Raw genomic sequence first — 15,315 nt, forward strand, 5'->3', positions numbered from 1 at the left:
TCTCCCACAGTGATTTAAACACCTCCTCTTTTATTCCTGAGGATGAAGCTCAAGGCTGAACATTCTGGTGCCATTTATCTCTGGGGACCCCTTTGCCCTCCAGGAGCACACACACTTTACCCCAGGGCCACAGGACTGCAAGCCACTGGAACACTCCAGAGCTTAAGAGACTGTGCCCTTTGTTGAGAATTCGACAAGACATGTAAACTCTGGAAAGCCATGAAAACACAACAAAACTAAGGAAACTTTTTGAAGGAAAGAAAAAATGAAAATATTGTAGGTTTTAAGTTTTGCTTTACTGTGGCAAAATGCACATAAAATTTACCACTTTAACCATTTTTAAGTGTACAGTTCAGTGGCATTAAGTAAATGCACACTACGGTGTCATCATTACTCATCTCTAGAACTTTTTAATCATCCCATACTGAAACTCTAACCATTAAACAGTAATTCCCCTGGCAACCCTGTTCTGATAGAGACCTAAAACCATATTTTATCTTCATGAATTTGACCGCTCTGGGTATTTCATGTAATAACCAGACAGTATTTGTCCTTCTGCTCTGCTTATTTCACTCAGCATAGTCTCCAAAGCTCATCCACATGGTGGCATGTACCAGAATTGCATTCCCTTTTAAGACTTAATAATACTCCTATGCAGTTTTGTAGACACTAGGGTGCCATTAAAAAAGTACACTCTCCAAGTTAGAAATCTTTAACTATATATACTATGAATACAATCCGGCTAGCATGGGAGGGCTAAGCGCAACCGGGGAGACAAGCATTTCTTTTTCACCTCCGCAGAACACCAAAGATAGCCGCCCTCAAAATTGCTCCTCCCAGCCCCCCGGAGGTCTGGAGACGCCCCCCAACACCGCCTCTCCGGGGCCTCCAAGGAACTGCTGCTCCGCCCGCCCCGCCCCCGATCGCGGAGACTCGGTTTCCCAGAAGTCCCCAGGCTGGGTCCAGCCGGCAGCTCCCGGACGTCCCCTGGTGGCGCACTTCAGAGCGACTCCAGTTCCCGGCGGCCCGCGCGGCACGTTCCCGGCGGAAGGGCTGCTCATGATGGCTGCGGCTGGTTCCGCCGCTGTGTCCGGGGCAGGGACCCCAGTGGCGGGTCCCGCAGGCCGCGACCTCTTCGCCGAGGGGCTCCTCGAGTTCCTGCGACCGGCTGTGCAGCAGCTGGACTCTCACGTCCACGCCGTCAGGTCCGAGAGGGAGGGGCGGGGCGGGGCCGCTCCCCGGGTGAAAGGGGGCTGTGCCGGAAGGGGCGGGGCCTGTGCCGGAAGGGGCCAGTCCCGGGTGGGACTGTCGGGGGGCCCGGCCGGTGGGCGGGAAGCCGCGGGTGGTGATGGCTTCTTCCGGCGCTTGGGGAGTCCCTCGGGGACTGGGTTTTTCGAGTCCCATTAACGGACAGTGTGGGCCTCGTACTTCTTTGCAGAGAGAGCCAGGTAGAGCTACGAGAACAAATTGACAACCTAGCTACTGGTGAGTAAGCGCCCCCTAGACCAGCGACACTGCCACGCATTTTAGGGCCTCATGTTTAGCCGAGCTCGGGGTGGGTTTCGGTCGTATGCTTCCAGGGCTTCGGGGCTGCAGTGGATTCCTGCTTTCCTGAGTTTCTAGTGGCCGGCCCGTGTGGGTGCAGGCGTGTTTGCATCCCATTTACCAGCCTGCTCTCCCTACGAACGTGAAGGGAACCATTAGGTGTTAGTTGCCCCTTCCTTCCATCCCCCAGAACTGTGCCGAATCAATGAGGATCAGAAAGTGGCCCTGGACCTCGACCCCTACGTGAAAAAGCTACTTAATGCCCGGCGCCGAGTTGTCTTGGTCAACAACATTCTCCAGAATGCGCAGGTAAAAGAATTCCCCGCCAGCAGGGATTCTTTACAAGTCCTCTGGGACATCCCAAAGTCCCCAGCGCAGTGGAAGGGAGTTAACTGGAGTCAGGCGTGATAGAACTCTTGTTCTCAGTACCCAGCTGCTCTCCTGTACATTCTTAAATTCCTTAGAGTTGGAGCAAGCCCAAGGTAGTTCCCAGCACCTAGTTGACAGGGAGTGCTGAAGCCTTTCACAGAGCAGTTATAATTCCAAATCTTGTCTTGTAGGAACGGCTGAGGCGGCTAAACCACAGCGTGGCCAAGGAAACAGCCCGCAGGAGGGCAATGCTGGATTCAGGAGTTTACCCGCCTGGTTCCCCAAGCAAGTAACAGGCCAGAAGATGGGACCCATGCATTGCCTCAGAGTAGCACAAGTACTGTTCCGGAGCTGCCTTGTTTCCTCCAGGACTCCTCCCTGCAGACCTTGGGACATCAAAAAGGCAGCCCTGTTGTTTCTCCTTGAAGCACTTAAGTCTTACCTGTTTATATGGGGTCCCAAAGAAACCTGCATACAGCAGGACTAATGATCCCAAAGGACTTATTATGGCTCTTGCTTCCAAGAATGAGCTGAGGCCTCTACATACTCAAGACCCAGCTCCTCTACCTTCAGGCCTAGTTCTCTTCTGTTGCATGTCCTCTACTTGTGACTTTTTTCCTTTGTTTACAGAGGATTTGGAGAAGAGGGCAGGCAAAGTCAAGGGAATGACTCCTGTCTACCCTCTTTTGTTGATTGCACTTGGCTTGAATATATAGCAGTCCTGCTAGAACCATATAATCCAATAAATGCTTAAAACAGTTTTAGTTTACTCTGGTATATGGAAAGGATCCAAGAGTCTTTGTACTTAATTCAAATATAGCTCCAAATTGTGATCTAGTGTTTACAATGAGAAGACTCAAGTATCACTTTCACTGAAGAATGCAGAAAGCAAAAAAGTTGCCAGATGCCAAGGAAAAACAAGACCAAGAGCCCTACTAGGAAGTACTTTAATCATTTTTCTTAGGGGAAAAAAAAAAAAAAATCCAGACACTAACAGTTCACAACATTTCAACAACAAAGTACTGGTTGAGAGAGGTTTCCAGGAACTGGGTTCTCTGAAGTCTTAGGAAGAAAAGCTGGTATCCTGCTTCATTATAGATGGATGGCATAGGTCATAAATGGGAGACTTCTGGCTACTGAGCCAATCAGAACCCAGTGGAATGACACTTCCTTCTATAGTTTATTTTCTCTGTCTCCCCTATCCCTCAGAAATGCCACCATATAAAGGCCAGTAGCAGTTAGCTAGGCTGCAGTCTTCCCCTTGGAAAAGAAAGAGGGTGAAGAGAAAGGAAGTTCACTCCTGAGTCTCCATGCTTTCCTCTTCCTCTCCTTGAGGTGGTTCTTCTGTATTCTCCTCCTCTTCCTCCCCTTCCTTCTTCTCTGGTGGCTTCTCATAAGCCTTCTCTGAAGGTGTCACTATCACTCCATCCCAGGTAGATATTTCAGAAGCAAGATCTAGAAAAGAAAAAGTGATTTCAGGCCAAGTAGCCCAGCATACAAGTCATGATCTATACAGTAGAAATATCAAGACATCTGAGTAGTGCACTACATCTTTGCAGACCACAGAGTAGCATAAAGAACCCCTGACCCACAGTGATCACTCACAGCTGGCATCACCCTCCTGGCCAAGAATCTTCCGAAAACCACCATGTGAGAGGATTCGGACCAGAGTCTGGGCTGTGTAGCACACCATGTCCTAAAGGAGAGCAAAGTGAGAGTAAACTAGCAAGATGAATCAAAGTACCTTATCTGATGAACATTCTCATGAAAAAAAAGATGAAGACAACTTAATTTCAAGACCAAAGTCTGTGAGAACCCCTAAATCCTGACCCCTAAAGACCACATTCCCTTTGCCTTCTGACCTGGAGTAGTCGAGTGGGGCACAACAGACCATATCAGAGCTGTCCCAATACCTGTTGTTCCAGAGTCATGACTGTGTGTACTCTGAAGTTGCCACTCTCACAGGGGTCAGTGATACCCACTGACCCTGGCAGGAACAGTCCTGCAGCAAGAATCTGTAAGCAACGCCTGAAACACATAAGAACATTAAGAGAACACAGAAGACAACTTACATCCAGCCCCAAACCCAAAGCAGCTTGTTATACCTGTATGCCACATTTAGGGCCAAAGGCTGTCTGGTGGGATTGTTCATCACGGCATAGTGCCCCTAGAAAATAAAACAATCTGGTAGGTGTGCCATAAATTTGGCATAACTAGCCAAATAAACGTAAACTTTATTTTTTAAAGATTTTATTTATTTATTTGACACAGAGAGAGAGAGCGAGAGAGGGAACACAAGCAGGGGGAGTAGGAGAGGGAGAAGCAGGCTTCCCCGCGGAGCAGGGAGCCCGATGTGGGGCTCGATCCCAGGACCCTGGGATTACGACCTGAGCCAAAGGCAGACGCTTAACGACTGAACCACCCAGGCGCCCCATAAATGTAAACTTTAAACCATCAAAGAGAAAACCGGTTATTGAGGCCTAGCTATAAAGTTCAGAAGTATTCTGAAATGGCTGTTCATTCAGTAATTTCCTCTCATTATCACAGTATTGAAATGACATCAGTAACAAAAAGGCATAGGGGCAGCCAATTATTCAATTGAATACTCCAAAAACCTAAGGAAGTAATAAACCTTGAGTATTTACTGGATTACCTGCCCACCATGAAATTTATTTTCAGCTTCACCCAATTTCAGACCCTGGTAGGTTTCAGAATAACTACTGTTAAAAGAGGGATGAGCAGGAACTCCCAACTGCCCTTCTTCACTTACGAGTAGGTCAAGGATCCAGGGTGTGAGGGGCTCAAAGCCAGGAAAACGAATCCTCAGGTCTTTCAGCAGTCTGATGAGAACTTTAACTCTGAAGGTAAGAGGGACCCAGAGATTAAAAGGAGTAAGATCATGTGCTTCCATCCTTGAGGTACAGAGCTGATGCTATTTCCAAAACTACACATTTCTGTTTCGTTCAATCTAAATTTGTTAACCCACCCCCCGCCACCACCAAAAAACAACCCTGACTTACAGCCAAAAAAGTTCTAACACAGGAAGTATGGGGCATCTGGCTACTCACCGCTAATTAGAAGGATTAGATTATTTTAACTCAGAATAGTGACTCACGTGGACTGAGAAGCATTTTCCTCAAACCAACGGGCATGTCTGATGGCTGCTAAGGCACTCTGCAACACCTTGATATCCACTAGAAGACAAGCAGGACAGACCACACTGGAGCACTCCATCATTAAGCAATTCAACCCTGTTGCCATAGTCCAAGAACTTGGAAGGAAGACAGGATAACTTCCTAATTTCTTAAACCACCCCATGTTCCACAGATCAGCAGGCAAATCACTTGTCCAAAAATCACTACTCCTCCCCCAAATCAAATCTACAAGCATGCAAGATCCACCACTTTCTCCAAGAGCCTACTCCCTCCATAAATATTTCCTCAGTCCTTCTTAAGTCCTCCACTCCAGGTGCTTTCTTAGCCATCCCCTGTGACAATTTCACTAGCAAGCTGGTAAAACTCCCCACATTACAGAGGGGGACAACAAAGTCTGGTCAACTTAGGTCCAGAAGGTTTCACGTGGAATAGCAACAAGCTAATAAGTAAACTCAACAACAACCTTATACCACGTTTTGATTTTCCCCCAACTATCCCAGCAATAGAAAAAAAAAAACTAACAATGGAGTTCTGGGTCCAGTTTTCGGAGATTGGGTGGCACTGTTGTAATGAGAATCTTCACCGTAGCATCAGAAGAACTGATCTCAAAGCCAGTTTCATTGGTCAGCATGGTCAAAACTGAAAGAAAATCAAAAGCTGTAACTTTCCCGTTTCCTTTAGATGACCAGAGGTAAATCTACAGTGGGAGTAGGGGAACAGACGGGTTTTTAAAAATAGCAATAGTCCAGGGCGCCTGGGTGGCTCAGTTGGTTAAGCGACTGCTTTCGGCTCAGGTCATGATCCTGGAGTCTCAGGATCGAGTCCTGCATCAGGCTCCCTGCTCAGTGGGGAGTCTGCTTCTCCCTCTGACCCTTCCCCCTCTCATGTGCTCTCTCTCTCTCAAATAAATAAATAAAATTAAAAAAAAAAATAGCAATAGTCCAGGGGCGCCTAGGTGACTCAGTCCACTGGGCGTCTGACTCTCAGTTTTGGCTCGGGTCCTGATGTCAGGGTCCTGAGATCAAGCCCCATGTTGGCTCTGCACTGGGCGCACAGTCTGCCTGTCCCTCTCCTTCCCCCTCTGCCCCTTCTTCCCTGCGAACGAGCGAGTACTCTCTCTCAAATAAATAAATAAAATCTTTAAAAAAATATTAAGAGTCCAGAATGAGGATTCAGAATACAATTTTAAAAGTAAGAGAAGGGGCATCTGGCTGGCTCAGTGGGTAGAGCATGGGACTTTTGATCTCTGGGGTGTGAGTTCAAGCCCCATGTTGGGTGTAGAGATTACTTAAACTTTAAAAAAATAAAAAGTAGGCGTGCCTGGGTGGCTCAGTTGGTTAATCATCTGACTCTTGATTTTAGCTCAGGTCATGATCTCAGGGTTGTGGGACCGAGGTCTGCATCTGGCTCTGCACTCAGCATGCAGCCTCTGCTTGTCCCTCTTCCTCTGCCCCTCCCCCTGCTAAGTAGGTAAAATCTTAAAAAAAAAAAAAAAGTAAGGGTGCTTGGGTGGCTCAGTTGGTTAAGCGTCTGCCTTTGGCTCAGGTCACGATCCCGGGATCCTGGGATCAAGTCCTTTATCAGGCTCCCTGCTTCAGAAGGAAGTCTGCTTCTCCCTCTCCCTCTGGTGCTCCCCCTACTTGTGCTCTCTCTCTCTCTCTCTTGCTCTGTCAAATAAATAAATAAAATCTTAAAAAAAAAATAAAAAAACAGTAACCTTGACCATTAAAAAAAAAAAAGTAAATAAAAGTAAAGGAGATGAACAGAATTTTGAACACTAGAGATCGCTGCCGAAAACTTCCCCACCATCAAACTCTGCATTCACTCTTCCTTCTAGGCTGACCTAACTTTGTTAAAAGTGTACTTGTAATTATACACCTGGCTCCTGTGACCATTAAATACATGTTCAGCAACAAACTCAAACCTTCAGAAGGATCCTGTGCTCTTAGGCTTTCCACAACTTTGTTCCCTAGGGCAGCAACAGCTTCCACTAGATTGAGAGAAAGAGAGACCATGAACATTATAACTATTTAAGGACTTTCTATACATCTCTACATTACTCCACCCTCTGATTTCTGCCCCACATGCAAGGATGGAGCAACGGCAAGCAAGAATAAACACTTTTACAAGGGGAAACTAACACTTGAACACAGAAACTGGAAGGCTCAGGGAACAGGATACCTCCTATAGCCACACCCCCCTTTTTTTTTTTTTTAATAGTAGGGTTTCTCATCAGTGGCACTAATCCCATTTTGGGCTGGATAATTCTGTTTGAGGGTCAGAGAGTAGAATATGTCCTGTGCACTGATCTCTACTCCTTTGATGCCAGTAGCCCAAACTGTCTCCAGACACTGCCACATATCCCATGGGAGACAAAAATCACCAAATGAGAAACACTGCCTTGTAGTAACTAGCCATACATTCTTTCGGACACGTGGTCCAGACTTTGTCCCTTATTACCTCAACACACATTAAATAAATAAATTTCCCATTTGTCTTCCAAACAAATCTTTCTCACAAGAAATTTGGGCTTTAGGGGCACCTGGGTGGCTCAGTTGGTTAAGTGGCTGCCTTTGGCTCAGGTCATGATTTCATGGGTCCTGGGATCGAGCCCTGTGTTGGACCTCCCTGCTCAGTGGGGAGTCTGCTTCTCCCCACCAAACCCCTCCCCCCCCCACTCATGGCTCATGCTCTTTCTCTGTCAAATAAATAAAATCTTTAAAAAAAAGAAAAGAAAAAGGAAAAAGAAAAGAAATTTGGGCTTTAAAGATCCCTATGCCTCAAACTCAACTCTCTGCTGCTGTGGCCAGAAAGAGGTACACTCACATGTTGGCAGAATCTTTAGGATTACCACCAGGTCAGCCACATTGTGTCCTGTAGTCATTGTTCCCTTTTTATATGATCCCACCTGTCGGACTTCTTCAATTTGCTGTTGGAAAAGGGATTTCAAGGGGGGAAAAAAAAGGTAGAAGTGAAAAAGACTGTCTAGGGGCGCCTGGGTGGCTATTGGTTAAGCATCTGAGTCTGAGTCAGCTGGGGTGGTGGTCTCAGGGTCCTGGGATCTGTCTGCATCGGGTTCCCCACTCAGCAGGAATTCTGCTTGTCCCTCTGCCCCGTCCCCCCTTGTGCTCATGCTCTCTCTCAAATAAATAAGATCTTAAAAAAAAAAGACTGTCTAGTTCCTCTCAGAATTCAATTACAACACAATTATTACCCAGATTCAGAAGTAGCAGAAGTCAAATCATATCCCAAAACCACCACATGAAAAGCCTAATACATTATGGCTAACTGGTAACACTGATACAAGTCTTGTCCCCAAGATCACCACTACAAAGGAATTCACTGTACTTTCCTTCCTATTTAGGCTTGGCTTTGGAGAGTAAGTAACTGACGAATTAAGATATGGGCACCTAGGAAACACTACCCACACTACCAAGGCTGCCCTTTCCCATGACTGAATCATTAAAAACTCACCACTTCAAAAGTCCCTGGAGCCACAATCAAATTATCAATCACATTGTTTATTTTCGTCACCAGAGAAAGGATAGAGGCCTGAAAAACAGCAGGAAACAAAAATATCCTAAAGTGAAACATAAGCAACTTCTCAGAGTTTGAGTATTTTCCCCTAATCTCTTCTACACAAGCTGAATCAGTATCTACATAGGGCTCTGAAAACACTCTGACCTTCTGGCCTTGAATATGCCAGAAGACAGTAACTTTCTGACCCAAAGATAGGTCTCCCCAGTAAAGATATAAATGCAGGGGTGCCTGGGTGGCTCAGATGGTTAAGTGTCTGGCCTTCGGCTCAGGTCAGGATCCCAGGGTCCTGGGATCGAGTCCCACATCGGGCTCCCTGCTTGGTGGGGAGCCAGCTTCACCCTCTCCCTCTACTGTCCCCCTTGCTTGTGCTCTCTGGTCTCTGTCAAGTAAATAAATAAATAAAATCTTAAAATATATATATATATATAAATACCCATGTAATCTGTTTATATAATCCAGCTGGCACTCTCCCTCTACCCACAGTGAGAAATGAGGAGAATTAAGCCTTTGTGGAGTTTAGACTCTGGTAACAGTAACCTCACCAGGAGTTAGTCACTTCTCTAGCTTTCTTAGAGAAATCTCATGAAGAAAGCCAAAAGAATATACCTGTTCAGCAGAATTAGGAGCAAGGTCCTGATTCCTCTTCAGCAAGGCCTCACTGAAGGAAGTTTCATCAGGTGCTGGCTTGACCCGGGGGAAGGCCATTTCACACTAAAGCAGAAAGAAACAATGATATAGTATTTATCAAAAGTACTATACAGGAGAGATCATTTTCTCCATTGCCACAACAGAAACAAATGAAAATAGAAAATTCTCTATTTGTTTTTACTCCCTAAGATATTCAAAGCAGGGGCGCCTGGGTGGCTCAGTCGTTAAGCGTCTGCCTTCGGCTCAGGTCCCGGTCCCGGGGTCCTGGGATCGAGCCCCGCATCGGGCTCCCTGCTCCGCGGGAAGCCTGCTTCTCCCTCTCCCACTCCCCCTGCTTGTGTTCCCCCTCTCGCTGTGTCTCTCTCTGCCAGATAAATAAATAAAATCTTTAAAAAAAAAAAAGATATTCAAACCAGGATACCTGTGGGAAGGACTAGCCATAATTTAAGCTCTCACTGCTTTTACATTAACAGACGAAGCAGAGACAGTTAATCATTCAGAACAAAGATTACAACCCTGTTCCTGTCAACAGTAGCCCAAGAATTACCTTCCCCACCGCGTTCACGCACAGCCGACTCAAAACCCCAACTCCATTCACTGATCCCTCTCGGCCTCGTAGCACTATTTGGTTTCCCCAACAGAGGTGCTGGGTTCCGGGAAACTACCAGTCAACAGCGGTGAACAGGAGCCAAGGTACTCACCAAATAGAAATCAAATGGAATATGTGGCACAAAGGGCCTGAACCTAAAACAAGAAAAACAGTCCAAATTACTCATCAAAAAACTCAGATGGCTTAGCATCACGAGGTCGAAGTCGTTTAGCCAGAGCGCACGGAGAGAGAGGGTGCCGAGCCACGGCCGCACCCCACAAGAGCGGGAGCCCGAGTCCTCGGCCGACGCGGGAGACGGCTGACGGCAGCTAACGAGCGCGGGGACGCGGGGAACTCGCACTCACCCTCCTCCTGGGCCTCCTCGGGAACCGAAGCGCCCGCCGCGACCACGGCCTCTGTCACCCCTAGAAAGGCAGAGATGTCCACTCGTTTTGACTCAGCCGAAGGCACCTCCACGGCGCTGCACTTCCACCCTCCGCATTCCCAGTGCCCCGCCTCAAGCACCGCGTCCTGTGATGAGCACCCCAGGAGCCCCGGGACGCGGCGGCTCCACACCCCTCAGAGACCAGAGCGGCCGCTCCTGGATCGCGGGAGGGGTAAACCCTGTGTCCCCCGGGGCCGCCATCCCCCGTCGGGACGCGCCCCCGGCGCCCGTCTGCCCGGCCCTCCGGCCTCAGGCGGCCCCCGGGCACGCGGCCCCTTCGGGGATTCCGGCTCCCGTCGGCCCACCTCCCCCAAAGTTTTCGGGAAAATACGCTAGCCCTGCTCAGAACACCCCAGTACCCTTACCTCATGGCGCCCTAAAGCCCGAACAATGGAGGCCACACCAACCGCCCCTCTCCTCAGAGGAGCAGACACTGGAGACACGGCTTGTCCGCGCGTGCCAACAAGCTCTGGCGCGATTGGCTCCCGCCCTACCCCGCCGCTAATGCCCATTGGCTTACTTTGGCAGACCAGTCTGCGAGCCAATAGGAAACGCCTGCTGTGTCAGAAATTAGCCAATAACAACAGATTTAACGGTAGCGACAATTTTTTTTTTAAACTGGACACTAGATGGCGCGATATGGAGAAGGCATGGTACAGCTTTCTTTAGGAACCCAGAGAATACCCTTTTCGCGGCAGCAGAGTGGCGCAGCGGAAGCGTGCTGGGCCCATAACCCAGAGGTCGATGGATCGAAACCATCCTCTGCTAAGACCTGCTCTTTTATCTTCTGCTTACCCTTAAGTGCTTATAACCACCCTCTTACTTTTTCCTTCTTCAAAAATGCAGGCTTTAGAACCGTTTTTGCCATCAGCAAGTGAAGGGAATAGGAAGGGACCTTAGGCAACACCACATGCCTGGGGGTTCACCGAAGGCCAGAAACCTGAGGCAGGAGAAGCGTATTATACAGATTGAATCAGAGGGAAAAGCACTGATGATGACGGGCTAGAAGTGAAACAGGCAGCCTTAGAAAGAGAGTTCAGAAAAAGCGAGCGGGGAGGGGACAAAGACCCGCCAGAGCCCGCGCAACGTCGCCGCTCCCCCCGCAGGCCCGCCCCCGAGGGGGCAGGCGGCTCCCGCCCTGAGTGCGCAGGCGCTGTCCCCTACGTTCGAATGGCGGCGCCCGGGTTGCTGTTTTTGTCCCTCCTGAGTCATTTTTCTCGGGCTTCTCGCCTTCTTTTGCGCTGATTATGTTTATTTCCTTCCCCGCCCTTGTTAATTGGAGGTTAGGCACTTTTTCTACTATTTTAGCGTACTCTAAAAATGACAACATGCGGCAGCAGCTTTTTGCCCACGGGTCCTGTCCCCACGCTTTAATAAAATCACCTTTTTGCATCAATCAAACAATCAATTGATTAAAATAAAAATTACAACATGCATCCTTGACTTAGCAAGGTCTAATTGTGTGCAATACTTTTGCCCTCCTGGTGAAAAATGCAGAGATAATTTAATTGTTTACCGCCATCACACACACCCCCAAGAATTATATGCTATTGCTGTTGTGTAATTCTTTTAAGGACTTTACTGATGTATAATTTATTACAGCAAAATGCACAGATCTTAAGTTTTCATCTCGATTAATTTTGAGTAATGTATTCCGTCCATGTAACCATCACCCAGATTAAGGCGAAGAACATTTCTATCACCTCAGAAAGTTTGCTCTTGACCCTTTACCCGGCCCCTAGAGGCAATCATGATTCTGATTTCCATGAGCATAGATTAGGTTTGTCTGTTCTTGAACTTCACATAAATGGACTCACACTGTATGTACTCGATTTTTTTTTTATCTATTTGACAGTGAGATAACCAGAGCAGGAGCACGAGCAGGGGGAGTGGGAGAGGGAGAAGCAGGCTTCCCGCTGAGCGGGGAGCCCGATGCGGGGCTCGATCCCAGGACCCTGGGACCATGACCTGAGCGGAAGGCAGACGCTTAACGACTAAGCCACCCAGGCGCCCCTGTATGTGCTCTTTTTTTGTCTAGTTTCTCTTGCTTGACACGTTTCAAGATTCTTCCACGTTTTTGCATTTATCAGCAATTTGTTGATTTTTATTTATGAGCAGCATTCCTTTACATAAATATATCGACTCTCCTGTTCAACCATTCTCCAACTGGCTGGGACACACAGGTAACACATTTGGGTTGTTAACACTTTGGAGCCATTATGAATAAAGCTGCTTTATTCAGCTGCTTTATTTTTGTACAAGATTTGTGTGGCCGGATGTATCTGTTTCTCTTGGTAGATGTAGATGTGTACATTATTTAAATTCTGTATGTATTTTCTTTCTTCCTTCCTTTTTGAAAGTAAGCTGTATGCCCAAAGTGGGGCTCAAACTCAGGAGCCTGAGATCAAGAATCAGGGCTCCACCGACTAAGCCAGCCAGGTGCTTTTGTTTTTGAAGGACATTTTCTCTGGATAAGGAACTCTAGCTTGGAAGTTATTTTCCTTCAGCACATTTACTATATTATTTTACTATCTTTGGCTTCCACTTTTGCTATGAAAAAAAAAATTTTTTTTTGCCAACCTAATGGTTGCTCTTTTGAAGGTAATCAATCCTCTTTTTTTCTATTATAAAGATTTTGCCTTTGATTTAATTTTCTGCCATTTCATCTTGATGGGTCAAAATATGGACTTTTTAAATCTTACTTGAGGTTTGTTGAACTTCTTGAATCTGTGGGGCTTTTTTATTCCCCCTACTTCCTGGGCTCTGAATAAAGGTATGTCAGATTTTTTCACAGTATCCCTCTTGTCTCGTTGAATCCATGCTTCATTCTGGGTAGTTTCTTCGTTTTTTCTTCCAATGCATTACTTGCTCTTGAGTCTGACCTACTCTTAAACCTACTGGTTAATTCTTAATTTTGGTTTTTTAGTATTTTGGGGTGTGAATTTTCTATTCACTTCTGATTTACTGGACTCCAAGGTTTCCCCCAGGAATACAGCTTTCAGGATCCTAACCCCAAAGCGGAAGATGGTTTGCCAGGTTTCTCACCCTTGGGGACATTTGGACTATAATTTTTGTCTCACTTGCCCCACACAGCCCATTTTCTGCCTCCAGTTCTCATCTGCAAAAGACCCCAGGGTAAAAGCAGTCCTACTGCTGATCTCACCTCTATGCTTTCCTGTTTCTATGCTTTCCTCTTTCATGTTCTCAACACCAATAATTCCTCAGTGTCTTATTAGTGCTTTGAGTTTTTAAAGTATTTCATCTAACATTTTTAGTCATCTTCAGCTCAAGCAAATTGTTCAGTCCACCATTGTTGAAAGAGGGGCTCAATTACTAAATTAGGTTTCAGGTGTAGTCATTTCTCCTGAGCTCCACTCCACTAATCCAATGGCACGTTGAACACCTCCACTTGGGGCTCTACAGGCACCTCACACCAATAAACTAAAATTGTTATCACCCCCCCCACACTCAAAACCTGTTTTTTCAGCTCTTCAGCAAATGGGTCAATGTCACCTAAACTTCAGTCATTTGTATATTGTCTTCTCTTCTTGAAGTCCAATTGATTCTACTTATAAAACATCTCCCTATAGTCAACAATATTACACACTTAAAAAGTTGTTAAGAGGGGGGTGTGCCTGGGTGGCTCAGTCGGTTTCTTCAGCTCAGGTCATGATCCTGGGGTCCTGGGATCTAGGGGGCATTGGGTTCCTGCTCAGCGGGGAGCCTGCTTCTCCCTCTGCCCTTCCCCCTGCTCATTCTCTTTCTCTCTTGCTTACTCACTCTCTCAAATAAATAAGTAAAATCTTAAAAAAAAGGGGGGGGGCACCTGGCTGGCTCAGTTGGTAGCACATGAGACTCTTGGTCTTGGGGACGTGAGTTTGAGCTCCAAGTTGGGGATCGTTTACTTAAAAAAATAAAGGGGGCATTAAAAAAAATTTAAGAGGGTAGATCTCATGTTAACTGTTCTTAATACACACACACACACACACACACATGAAAGGACAGAAGGAAACATTTGGAGGTGATGGATATGTTTATTACCTTGATATTATGGTGATGGTTTCACAGGTGTATACATATGTCCAAACTCATCAGTCGTATACATTAAGTATGTACAGTTTATGCCATATCAATTATACCTCAATAAAACTATTTTTTTTTAAGTCCCCCCCAAAAAAAGTTTCCCAATCTCCTATCTACCTGTATTAGCCTCTGGAGCACCCCATACAGGACAGACATCATGCCTATCACACAAAAGTTTGCATGACCTGCCCTCTGCTGCCCTCTCTTGCCTCTCCTCAGTCATTCCTTTTTTTTATGATTTTTATTTATTTGTCAGAGAGAGAGAGAGAGAGCACAAGCAGGGGAAGCCGCAGGCAGAGGGAGAGGGAGAAGCAGGCGACAGTGGGCTTGATCCCAGGACCTTGGGGTCATGACCTGAGCCGAAGGCACCCAGGCGCCCCTCTCCTCAGTCATTCCTACAAGCACACACCTTACATCATGGATCAGGATTGAAAATATAAGCTCCTACACCAGCCAGGCAGGTAAAGCAAATGAGTGAACAGGATGAATAGGAACTGTGATGAACTAGACTCAGCTCAAGGAAGGGATGCAGGCCTTAGCTATTGTCAGCTCTCTAATATTTCAAGACAAGTCAGAAATCCAAATATTTGTGTGTCATCTACTAATTTCTTTTTCTTTTTTTTTTTTTTAAGTGAGCTCTATGCCCAATTTGGGGCTTGAACTCAGGACACAGAGATCAGGAGTCCCACCCCGGGTGCCTGGGTGGCTCAGTTGGTTGAGCATGGACTCTTGATTTCAGCTCAGGTCATGGTCTGGGGGTCCTGGGGTTGAGCCTTGTGAGGGGCTCTGTGCTCAGTGGGGAATCTACTTGAGGTTCTCTCTCTCCCTCTGCCCCTCCCCGCCCCGTTTTCTTTCTCGATCTCTCTCTCTCTACTAAATAAATAAATCTTTAAAAAATAAAAGAAAGAAAAAAGAGAGAAAGAAAGAAAGAAGAAAGAAAG

At 46.7% G+C, this 15,315-nt stretch overlaps 2 protein-coding genes and 1 non-coding gene across 4 annotated transcripts; 2 read left to right on the forward strand and 1 right to left on the reverse strand.

Moving 5' to 3' along the window:
- Positions 1 to 999: 999 nt before the first annotated feature.
- SNAPIN (SNAP associated protein) lies at positions 1,000 to 2,289 on the forward strand. 2 transcript variants are annotated; one of them, XM_088029096.1, is made up of 4 exons: positions 1,000 to 1,342; positions 1,399 to 1,485; positions 1,736 to 1,854; positions 2,106 to 2,289. In XM_088029096.1, exons 1-4 carry the CDS (start codon positions 1,060 to 1,062, stop codon positions 2,205 to 2,207), a joined length of 591 nt encoding a protein of 196 aa, XP_087885222.1. In that variant the 5' UTR covers positions 1,000 to 1,059; the 3' UTR covers positions 2,208 to 2,289. The 2 variants fall into 2 exon arrangements, with proteins under 2 accessions (XP_087885222.1, XP_027946038.1); XM_028090237.2 differs by having other exon boundaries at positions 1,004 to 1,205; positions 1,439 to 1,485.
- Positions 2,290 to 2,843: 554 nt separating this feature from the next.
- Positions 2,844 to 10,754, reverse strand: ILF2 (interleukin enhancer binding factor 2). Its single transcript, XM_028090235.2, has 14 exons — positions 10,657 to 10,754; positions 10,212 to 10,271; positions 9,959 to 10,001; positions 9,216 to 9,320; positions 8,544 to 8,621; positions 7,896 to 7,998; positions 6,994 to 7,059; positions 5,592 to 5,708; positions 5,030 to 5,108; positions 4,685 to 4,772; positions 4,020 to 4,081; positions 3,828 to 3,942; positions 3,520 to 3,610; positions 2,844 to 3,369 (listed from the first exon to the last, which is right to left on the reverse strand). Exons 1-14 carry the CDS (start codon positions 10,659 to 10,661, stop codon positions 3,209 to 3,211), a joined length of 1,173 nt encoding a protein of 390 aa, XP_027946036.1. The 5' UTR covers positions 10,662 to 10,754; the 3' UTR covers positions 2,844 to 3,208.
- A 233-nt stretch (positions 10,755 to 10,987) lies between these two features.
- On the forward strand, positions 10,988 to 11,059 carry TRNAM-CAU (transfer RNA methionine (anticodon CAU)). Its single transcript has one exon. It is a non-coding gene; the product is annotated as a tRNA-Met (tRNA).
- Positions 11,060 to 15,315: the final 4,256 nt, after the last annotated feature.

Source organism: Eumetopias jubatus, unplaced genomic scaffold, assembly GCF_037043125.1.
Source record: "Eumetopias jubatus isolate StellerSeaLion01/CBP00866 unplaced genomic scaffold, mEumJub1_p1.0 scaffold_12, whole genome shotgun sequence".
NCBI lineage: Eukaryota > Metazoa > Chordata > Mammalia > Carnivora > Otariidae > Eumetopias > Eumetopias jubatus.